The 10,907-nt window shown below is 34.2% G+C and overlaps 2 protein-coding genes across 3 annotated transcripts; one reads left to right on the forward strand and one right to left on the reverse strand.

Annotated features, from left to right (window-relative positions):
* Positions 1 to 257: 257 nt before the first annotated feature.
* LOC108136028 (C-type lectin 37Da-like) lies at positions 258 to 913 on the reverse strand. Its single transcript, XM_017256960.2, has 2 exons — positions 811 to 913; positions 258 to 751 (listed from the first exon to the last, which is right to left on the reverse strand). The coding sequence occupies exons 1-2, from the start codon at positions 896 to 898 to the stop codon at positions 294 to 296; spliced, it is 546 nt and encodes a 181-aa protein (XP_017112449.1). The 5' UTR covers positions 899 to 913; the 3' UTR covers positions 258 to 293.
* Positions 914 to 1,745: 832 nt separating this feature from the next.
* On the forward strand, positions 1,746 to 4,375 carry LOC108136022 (mpv17-like protein). 2 transcript variants are annotated; one of them, XM_017256949.2, is made up of 4 exons: positions 1,746 to 1,977; positions 2,077 to 2,168; positions 3,381 to 3,493; positions 4,008 to 4,375. In XM_017256949.2, exons 1-4 carry the CDS (start codon positions 1,846 to 1,848, stop codon positions 4,283 to 4,285), a joined length of 615 nt encoding a protein of 204 aa, XP_017112438.1. In that variant the 5' UTR covers positions 1,746 to 1,845; the 3' UTR covers positions 4,286 to 4,375. The 2 variants fall into 2 exon arrangements, with proteins under 2 accessions (XP_017112438.1, XP_017112439.1); XM_017256950.2 differs by lacking the exon at positions 1,746 to 1,977 and adding an exon at positions 2,865 to 2,995 and having other exon boundaries at positions 2,102 to 2,168.
* The last annotated feature ends 6,532 nt before the right edge of the window (positions 4,376 to 10,907 follow it).

Genomic DNA, 10,907 nt, shown 5'->3' on the forward strand with positions numbered 1-10,907 from the left:
GATCAGACGACTATATTATATAGCTCCCACAAGTACAATCAAGACTAGTAAAAGAATAACAGTAAAACTTCGTTGTTTTTAGATTTATACTATTGTAAGATATAATAAAGAACGACATGGTTGTAAAGTGAAGAAAGCTGGTAACATTTTGAGTAAACGTTTAATATAATGGTTGGTGTTTCTCTAAAAATAATAATTAAATTTACTTTTTCAGTTATATAAAAAATACACTTCAATAATATTTTATTCAGTATGCATTTTGATTCAATATTTGTTTATTATCTTTAACACGATTACCAAATAACAAACGAGGCTGTCTTTGGATATAATCTTTCACATATGTAGAGTTTGGCTGATTCACAGTTCATGTCGTTTAACACATTATAATTGGTTGCAGACCTTCGGTCCCCCAGCGCGTCACAATGCTCGATCCCATTTAGATTATTTGGTTCTCCCGGATACCAGATATTTAAAGTTAATGGTTGACCAGTTGAAAACCAGTCATGTTTTCCCCGATTTGCCAAATCGGCACCTGAAGTCCAGTACACGTTATCTATACCATTCTTAAACAGATACTGATTTACCAAATCCCATTCTTCAATGGTCTCAAAAGCTACTAGATAGGCGTCCATTCGATGGCAAGATTCGGTTGCATCAAACCAGTTTCTTGCCGTTTTGGTTTCAATGTAATAATAGCCATGGCCGATCTTAACGAATGGAGCTGTTGTAATGTTCAGGTAATCTGGTACTCCTTCAGAAAAATTTCAAGAATAACAAACAATATTCTGTAGTTTTTATAAACAATATTACCATCTTCAATCGCTGGTATCACTTGAAAAGCTCCAACGAAAGAAAGTAGGCCCGAAAGTGTCCAGAGCACAGTGTATTTTATGAACATTTTGCGATAACTGATTGACACCCCATAGAACTGATCAGTTTTATACCCTTCGAGCTGCGCAATTATTTGAGAAAACCTTTGTTTATTTTAAGATACCTCACAAAGATTACAACCAAGTGTTTCCTGCCAATACTTACGCAAAGCTCTTGAAAATCAGGAAATACGAGTAATTAAATTTATTTTGATAAACATCTAAGGAACAACAAATAATACCAGAAAACGTTCTAGATATATGTTAGTACAAAGTAATTTAACGTTTTCTGTCTTATAAAGGAAAAATATGTTCATTGTTTACAATTGGTACTTAAAGGAGAAGAAAATAAAATTTATAATGCAGTGTTGATTTATTGAATTACCGTTTTAAGTATAAAAAGTTCTGTGACTTCTTTTTGTCTATATACATAAGATGTTTTTTAAAAAAATGCACATTTACTTACAAAATACTTCGAGTTATAATTATTTTTATATTTGTATTTAATTTCCGGTAATAGTTTTTTGTTGACTGTGTTATTAAATTTTTGCAGAGATATATCATATTATTATAAAGCCTTTTTATTTCTCTTTAGTTTGTTCAAAACGTATCTTATCTGTATGGGATGATAAGCAACCTGCAGATATTGCTCAAAAGCAAACTGCAGTTACAAGCTTTTATTAAACAACAAAAGCCATACATGGAATTTTCTCCTAGTGTTTTGCAAGCGTTAAAAAAAACGTAAACATTTGTATTTTCTCTCTTAGGTTACCTCCTTTCTCTTTTTGATTTTTTTTTGTTGGCTCTCTGTTACTCACTGATTGTCTTTTGTAACAGCTGAGCTGCAGTTTGGAAATTTTCGTCAGTAAAGCTTCGTCAACGCTGGCGGCTGGCCGCTTTCAAGAAATATTTATACAAATTTATAATAAATACAATAAAAAAAAATTAATCGAATTTAAGCAAGCAGAGGAAGATAATGGCGCGTTTGATATCGGGAGTCCGTTCTTTATTCCGTCAATATCCATTCGTCACCAATAGCGCCATCTATGGGAGTCTATATGTGGGCGCCGAATACTCGCAGCAATTCGCATCCAAACGCTGGCTGGCCGTAAGTTATAGTAATCTAGTGTAGAATGTGGGGAATACGGGGATGGGATGTACCCGAGGAGTATCTGGCGATTTCTAATCAGATTTATGTACCTTGTAGCCGGCGGCCGAGCGCGAGGATATCGATTATGCAACAATAGGAAGATATGCTGTGATGGGCACCGCAGTCTATGCCCCAACCCTGTACTTTTGGTTTGTGCCCACCAAATAAATAAATTTTACATATGTACTTTTATTTGTATATAAAAAACAGCAGGGGTCAACGTAATAGCTCTAAGTTTTCTTTGTTTATTTTAATATTTATCTATGCAAACATTTTTTTTCTATTAAAAACATAAAAATATTCAGAAAAAAAAAATATTTAACAACCCTATCTATAGATTCTTACTTAGCTAAACTTTGATATAATCTCTTACAAATTTTAAGTTCGGAACTTATAGATAATTTCACATAAAACTTTAGAAAATAAGAATTTATTTTTTAAAATATGTTTCATTAATTAAAAAAAATTTAATTTTTTGTAATTTCTTTAAAAAAATTGAAAGTATATTGACTTTATATTACCATATTTTTTACTTTTTATTATTAGACGTCATTCATTCAATTGCAAAATTAGAGTTTTAACGGAAAAACAATCAAAGTTATTATCTTGACCGCAGTTGTGTCTGCACACTCACACATCGGTGAACCAGTCAATTTACTTACATTTACATGCTCGCCATTTAACCATTCTTTTTATTTCCTCAATTTGCTTCGCCGTACGCTTCTGTTGTTGTTTTCGACTTTTATCAATTTGTTTACAATTTCGTAAAAGCTCCACGAGCACGTGTCGCAAAGTCAAGAGCATGTCTCTTCGCCACTCACTTTCTCTTCACACTTTCTCTTTAGAAGCACCATCTGCCACCAGAGCACAAAGCTTTTCCTCTAAGATTAAAAAGAGGGGAAAGCTATCGAGAAAAGCACGCAACGCACTAAGCAATTGAGGCATATGTGCACGACCATAAAAAGCAAAATGCAATGTAAGTTATGAATGATAAAGTATAAAGGAAATCAGCTAAGAAGAAGCACCAAAACCAACACCAAACAATAAAAAACAGAAAACACACAAGGATAAATAAACACGCTGAAACCAGAAAATACACAACGATATACATACACCAAAATTGCAGGAATACGAAATATATATATATATAATTAACACTTACTAAAAAATTAACACCATAAACTAAACTCAAACGTACATGTAAATAATTTGTATTTCAAAAACAAATGATTAATGATTAGTCCACAAAGCAATCTATAAACTTTACAAATTCTTACTCATCTTGCCTGCTTCTGCATTTTTGATTAAATCAAAGGTGAATAAAGATTTATTTTACACTAATTCAATTACAAATTTCTTAGGTATAAATGGTTAGATCGCGTTCTTCCCGGCACTACCAAAATCGTTATAGTAAAAAAATTGGTATTGGATCAATTTGTCTTAACGCCATATCTACTGACTGTGTTTTATGCAGGTAAGTTGCTTTATCGTTTTTACCAAAGTTTTTATTGGCTAATCAGTTGTTTGAAATATCTATTATTAAAGCATTGTAATATTATAGGCTCCTGTAAAAAGAGTATTTAACAACTTTCCAGAATAATACATAATAATATATATGTATTTTCAAATATTTGAAACTTTTAAAGTTTTGCTTTATAATAAATATAAATATAAGTTTCGCTTAACTAAAACATAACATAAAACATTTTTACAGCGTTATTTTACAACAAAACTAAAAGTTCCTTTTCAAAAATATTTAATTTATACAAAAAAATCAATTAGAAAATGAAGTATTTTGGTTTTTTAGATTGCCTTGAAATTTTTAATATTTGATTTTTATATTTCTCAACCATTTTGAATAGTTAACAGCATGATGGAGATTCGATAAGTAATGTGTTCTGTGTTCTGAAAGTCTTATATTTCTCTTAAATTAAAAAGCTAATATTAATTAATTTAAAAAATAAAGACTAAAGTGCATTTTTTTTAAGGCATGTCCATTATGGAGGGCTCTGAGGATACTTTCCTGGAATTGCGCGAGAAGTTCGTGCCGACCTTCGTGCGTTCTTGTGTTTTCTGGCTACCCGCTCAGGCATTGAACTTTTCCTTGGTGGCGCCCCGATTCCGAGTTATTTATATGGGTGTTTGCGGTCTGATCTGGGTGAATATTCTGTGCTGGACCAAGAGGCAGAGTTTACCGGTCGTCACCAAATCAAACGCAACCGAATCAACAGCAACTGTGGCTTCCATAAGGAAGCCCGAAATATAGAGTTAACATATATGTACAGAATAAACCCGTGTACAAATTCTTAGTTAGATTTTGACAATGCATTGCCAAATAAAGACAGACGCGAATATACTTCTAGTTGGTGTTTATTGAGTTATTTGTTTAACCTGGTTGCAATGCGTTGGCATACAGTGCGTATGATTGATGTTCCCATAAACGGAAACTCATCAATTACTACTTACCCTCTATTCATCTCTATTTGAGAGTGTGTGTGTGTGTGTGTCTGCTGCTGATCAGCGTTTGTAAACGTGTTTAATTGTGTGCCTGTGTGCGTAAATGTTTCCATCAATATTTGCCACACACAAACTGAAACAACAACAAATAAAACCATCTCAGATTCAGATATCCTACTTCGATAAAATGGCAACTATTGTGCCAAATGCGAAAGGAAATTTGTGGGCCAGCCGTAAAAACGCCTTAATGTATTTGGTTGGTAAATGAATTCTTCCTGGGATGGGGAAATTAGAGATGAGATTTATTGGGATATAACCTTTAGTTAAACTTTGACTTTCTCCACACTATTTTCGAAAAACAGAGATTAAGATTAAATAAACATACATTTTTTAATAAAATTAATTTGAACTCAATATTAACTATTATTATTAAATGAAAATTGAGTATGAAAAGAATCACACCAAAAAAAAAAATAAAATTGTATCGCGAGAAACGTGCTTAAGACAAGGTAAAATAAATGATTTAAATTAAGTCCGTCAAAAAAGCCTAAAAAATAGTCCAAGGCAACAATATTGACTTTTTAAAAATTGACTTAAATCCTTTTAGATAACCATTACTCAGCCAACAAACGCCGTCAATCTTTCCGAGGGACTGAAACCACTTGCAACTAGCTTACAAAATTTCGTAGCAAATAAGAGTCGCCCTGCACGTGCTGCATTATTCGTCTGCCTTTCTCATTGACATCTTCCTAAGCCTTTGTATTCTACCCATACCTCATCCTCAACCATTAGTTACCAAGTTTATGGTACCAAACACAGCATAATTCAATTTTCGTTGTTCAAAATTATGAGTATAGTGTTAATATAAGGACAAATATTTAACTCTCGATGCCGATTTTCGGGTGGAATGCAAACTCTTAAATCGTTGGTGGTTTCAGCAAACCAGGATATCTTCGCATTAGACTTCCTTGGCTATTTTTGACAAATATAAACTTTATTTTCAATCTCCAAATTTTTGTTAACCCCTTTACAGTCTGTACACCTTTAAAGTTGTGCAATAGAGTCATTACTCGCTGCTATATGCAAGGTTCAAAGGCCCGAACTAAGTATTATAAAAATATACATAGTATTCTAAACAAGTTGTAGATTCTGTCCCTATAAAAGTAATTTTTTATAATATTACAACTATAATAAATCTTAGAAAAACGTTTTGTGTTGAAAATGATTCTTATTAACAGCTTTTAAAACGTTTAAAATTTAAAAACATTATAATTTGTAAAATTGAAATTATTGTTATTTAGCTTTCTTTTTTGAATAAGACTGCCTTAAAGCTTATTGATGTTAGCATTTATGCAGAAAATGATCATAATTCATCATTTATCCTGGACATCGCAGTCTAATTTATGTCACAAGTTTTTGCCAGCCATTCGTGGCTAAATGCATTGTAATTCCCTCGTCGCATTAACTTTTTGCCTAATTATTGCTCATCTCTAGCATCTCGGCCGATTGATGCCCCCTGACCTCCCCGAGCGCCGAGCTAAACTAATTAGACGTGGCGTGTTTTTGGCTGCCTCCAACTGCCTGCCAACCTCACTCCCCCGATTTGCACACAATGTTAATGCGTGAATGTGTGCGTCTGTTTAACTTATTGCTGTCTATTTAAATTGCAATTTGTCAATATGCGTGTGTGTAGCATTGCCACACGCCCATCTGGGGGCCACCTTCATTTCCCATACCGCATCCCTCTTTTTCCCCAAAGTTTTCCATCTACACACGCACAAATTGTAGAGTACATATATACAATTATAAAATGTTATCTGTTTAGTTGACAAATTTTAGCAAAAGAGCTTGCGTTTTCTCGAAATATAAAACTTGTTCTAAAGTTCTTAAAGGGGAACAAAAGTTAAAACACCAAAAAGCGTTTGTATGATGTACTTGCCATTATTATGTTACAGATCCTTAAGCGTATCCTAATAAAATTAACAAAAAGGCTGATAAAATTAAAATTAAAAAGGCAAACCTTGAATTATTTAATATTAAAAACTTTGTGACAATAAATATAGCAATCACTTTATTATTTATTTTATTTTATTTTATTTTATTTTATTTTATTTTATTTTATTTTATTTTATTTTATTTTATTTTATAAAATTGAAGATTTGAATAGATATTAATTAAATTGAGTAATTTCTTAAAAATATATAGTTTACAAGTACTTACAAGTACATTTTTTCAATAACTCCTCACAAACCATTAATTTTTTGTATAAGTCCATAGAGCATGCTATAATAATAATTCTATGATTCAATAAAAATTACTTGATTTGCTTATTATAACAATTATTTGTATTAAAAAAAGAATTTGCTATTTTGTGTTCAAACTGAAGCTTTAAATGTATAAATAATTTGAATAGAATATCTACTCCTACTTATTTTAAGTTTCTTTTTCTCCGTGTAGGCAGCCGTACAATTAAACTTCTTGTACAGTCATTAACAGCACATAACGTTGGGCCAGCCCGTGTCCAGACTGAACTTGCTAAACTTGGCAGACATCGTAGCTCCTGTTCTGCGGACTTTTCCACCCAAAACTCCCCTTGGCCTAAGATGCGACTACTTCCTTTGGGCCCCCCTTTGAAGGTCCTTCTCCCCACTCCTTTGACTTTGACGTCGACTTCTTCGCTGAATTCTCTAGGTTGCTGCTGGTTCCTGGTTTATTTTTCTGTGTTTCTTTTTTTTTTATTTACATCCGCTTGTTTGTTCAAAGCGGAAAATTAATTCCATCTTGGCTTGTTTCCGTTTATCTTGAAAAAGTATTTCGTCGTCTTTTCGCTTTATATCGTAGTCGACCACTTCGCCCCTTCAACGCCGTCCCACTTTGTTTTACTTTTATTTTTCGACAGCCTGCTGACCAGCTGAAAACTGTTTTTCCTACTTTATATTTGAGTGTGGAGCTGGGGCTATTTACTTCATCTACTGGACCTTTTGGGTGCTGTGTTGGTCCTGTTTTGAAATTAAGGGTATTAGCGGTTTGTTGAGCGGTCCGTGGACAGCGATATAAGTGCGAAACATATTTTGATATTATCATGGAATCATGGAAACGAAACCGTATTTGACTTGCTTAGTTTTGGACCCTTATCTTTAACTTCGAAGTGCCATCTAATTGCTATATATAAATATTACAACATTTTATAGTGGTCCTCCAACTATTAATAATTCAGTTCTCCAAGAGTTCATTTTTTTCTAAACAAAAATAATATAAGGTAACCATTTTTAAGTACATACAACTACAAAAAAAATAAAATAAATTAATAAAAAATCAATAAAAATATGTCTTTCGGAAAAGTTAAGTTCAGTGACGCTAATCAAGAAATATATTCATACACACAGACACAACGCAACGCATATTGAGATCTTTCTATGGCAAATATAAATGCTTATTTAAAAATGAAATTATTTACTTTTAAAAGTGGTAAACGTTTGATTTTCTGCGTTACAAGCATCTAAAAGTAATAATAACCTTTGCAACGGTAAACAAATTCATTTACCATACTGCACTTAAATGTTTTTTTTTTAATTTGTCCAATTTCTCAGATTTTAAAGAAAGTTTTGTATTTCCCGCGGTTTTTGTCTTATATATTCAAGTTTTTAACAAATATTTATACTTCAATAAATAAGAAAATGACTAAATTCATTTTGGTTTCGTGCAGTGTTTTATAAAAAATTACTTAAGTTTTCTGAAAGTAACAAACGCTTTAGTCGTAACTTATTATTGAAAATGGTAGTAGTAGTATTTGTACACTAACAGTGTGCACTACCATTTAATCACTTTTGTTTTATGAAATTTTAAGAAGCTTAACCATTAATTATTGATTTATGAAAATACGCAGTGACTAAGTTATGTTAATACAAATTCTTCGTTCTCTCTAGTAATTTTCACTTTAGAGAATACAAACTTCTGCATCAATGCCCAATTGTGTTTGGCTTTCCACTTTTGTTTTGCTTTCGCTGTTGCTTTTGGGTGGTTGGTAGGTGGAAGGTGGAGGGTCCTTGGCCACGCCCACTTCCTGTCGCTTCAGTCATCGAGGCGTGATACCAACGCGTCGCCCACCACACGTACATTAAATTAAAAATTAATTTACAAAAATAAACAGAGTTATGCCAGAGGAGGATCGCATCTCCCGAGCGATACCGAGCGACCATAAGAAGCTAATACTAATGCTGCTTCGTTTGATTCAATTACCGGAAGCAGTCCGTCCGGCGGAGTGGAACGGAACGTTACGGAACAGGACCGCCGGACTCCACTGCTCGGCAATTTTAGTGTTTGTCTTGGACACGCGGCAGGAAGTTGGCCGGCTGTCTAAGCATCTGGCCATCCATCCTCCTTCAAGGACTTGTCGTAATTACCGCACAAGACAAATAGAAAATGGCGTAAAAACGAGAAATTAATCAACGTTTGGCACCCAGTCCCCAGCCCTCGGCCCTCGTCTCTCATCCCTCGGCCACACGATATAGGTATATATAGACGTACTCCATCCAACCATCCATCTATCCGTACTGATTGCGATTCGATGTGAAGCGCTTGGCAAATATGACAGCGGGCAACATCGCTAAACTACTGCCAACCGCTTAAAATGTGGAACGGTGACTTTTTGAAATGGCTTTTGAGGGCGTGACTTGCCCGGCAATGATTTCCGACTTAATTTTATTATTTGCCACAGTTTCAACTGCAGACCTTCCAACAAACTTTTTTAATTGTTCTCATTTTTCTATTTATAATAGAGTTAAAGAAAGGTTAAAATACATATATTCAATTTTAAATATAGTATTTATTGAGCTTTATTATTTTAATTACAAATAGTCCTTTTTTTTTCTTTCCTTCCCTTTTGTTGCCAAACTTGTATGACTTGTGAATCTGACGACTATATCATATAGCTCCTTTGGGAACCAAACGATATCATAAAGCTGCCATGAAACGATCAAATACTTGAGCTAAAAATAATAACCAGAGTTTGCTTCCTTTCTTGTTCTTAAATGCAAACAATAATACCAATGTAAATTACCATTGCAAATTGTCTAACACTATAGGTAAAAAGGTCTCATTAAATATTACCAACACCTTTCAAAGTAATACCATACTTCATTTTTACAACACTGTTTAAAAAGAAAACGCAGTCAACTGTTCAGTTAGTGCCTAACAAACCTTTCAGTTTTTTAAGTGAGCTCCGTTACTGATTGACAAAAGAACATTTACCAGTTTTGGAGTTTTGCTAATAATATTATTTCCGCTGTTTGGACCTTAAGTCTTTCTGTGAGTACTTTAATAACAATACAAAATTTTGTTTATCAGAATATTCTCAATTCTGGGATATGACTCAGCAAAAATATGTGATTTTATCTAAGAAACCATTATAGTTTTTAATTAGACCATTGTATTTGAAACTATTTTAACTTATGGCTACAAATTGTTTCTAAAGAAGACCTAATTTGCACTTGAAAGGCTTAATTACTGTTGGACTTCCCTGTGGAATGCCTTGATCATTTTTGTCAAGTGTTCTCCCCTGTTTGCCTAGTTTGAAGATAGTCCTGTCTGAGGACCTCTTCGCATTATAATTTTAAACTCCTTCTCCCTGTTCGACGGGGGGACATCCTGGCGCGGCACATTTGTTCGCCGGCATGTGAAAATTGATTGCTGTTGTTCATAGCTGCGGGATATGGCCAAAGTTTTTAAGTTCCCAACGCCGGTCCCCCGGTTCTGGGAAACCCCAGAAACCCAAAGCCACGCCCACTTATTTCGCAGCCCCGGCTTTCCGCTTTCGGTTGTTGTTTGGGCGCTGAAAAGCTGAAAACAATGCGAATTTTCCTCGCGGGTCTGCGTCGCCTTGGACCGAGTCTTCTCCTCCTTCTGGGCCTTGTTTTTTTTTTTCTGCTGCCCGTTGTATTATTAAGAAAGTTTTATATTTTTTTGTCGGTTTGGGGTTGGAGTATATTTACATTTGGCAGTTGGCTGCGTTAAGCGGCTTGCGTTGCTAGGGAAATTCTGTGAAAAGCCAGGGAAAGGGGCCGGGAAAATATCTCTGGCGAGCGATGGTCAGAACAGAAAATTCTGTTGCTGGTGCTGAAATTTTTAATACTCTGTTACCTTGTCGTGCAGACAATTTGATGCCAATGGGAATATGAGTTTTTCCTCTACTTTTCCCTTGTTTTTTTTTCTCGGTTTTTCGGCTGTAGTGCTATAAAAACCTATATATATTTATATGTATGGAACGGAGTGTGAGACGGCTCCGTGTAGCTTTATAATTAAAGAAAGACGAGGCGAAAACAAAGGAATAATAGCAAACTAAGAGCTTGGCAACCGTTGGCAAGAGATTTCACCCATAGAGTGCCTGTTGATATGGCTCACCTTTAAATGCTTCGGGGGTTAAGGGCCCAACT

This window comes from Drosophila elegans, unplaced genomic scaffold (genome assembly GCF_018152505.1).
Source record: "Drosophila elegans isolate 14027-0461.03 unplaced genomic scaffold, ASM1815250v1 contig_208, whole genome shotgun sequence".
In the NCBI taxonomy this organism is placed as follows: Eukaryota; Metazoa; Arthropoda; class Insecta; order Diptera; family Drosophilidae; genus Drosophila; species Drosophila elegans.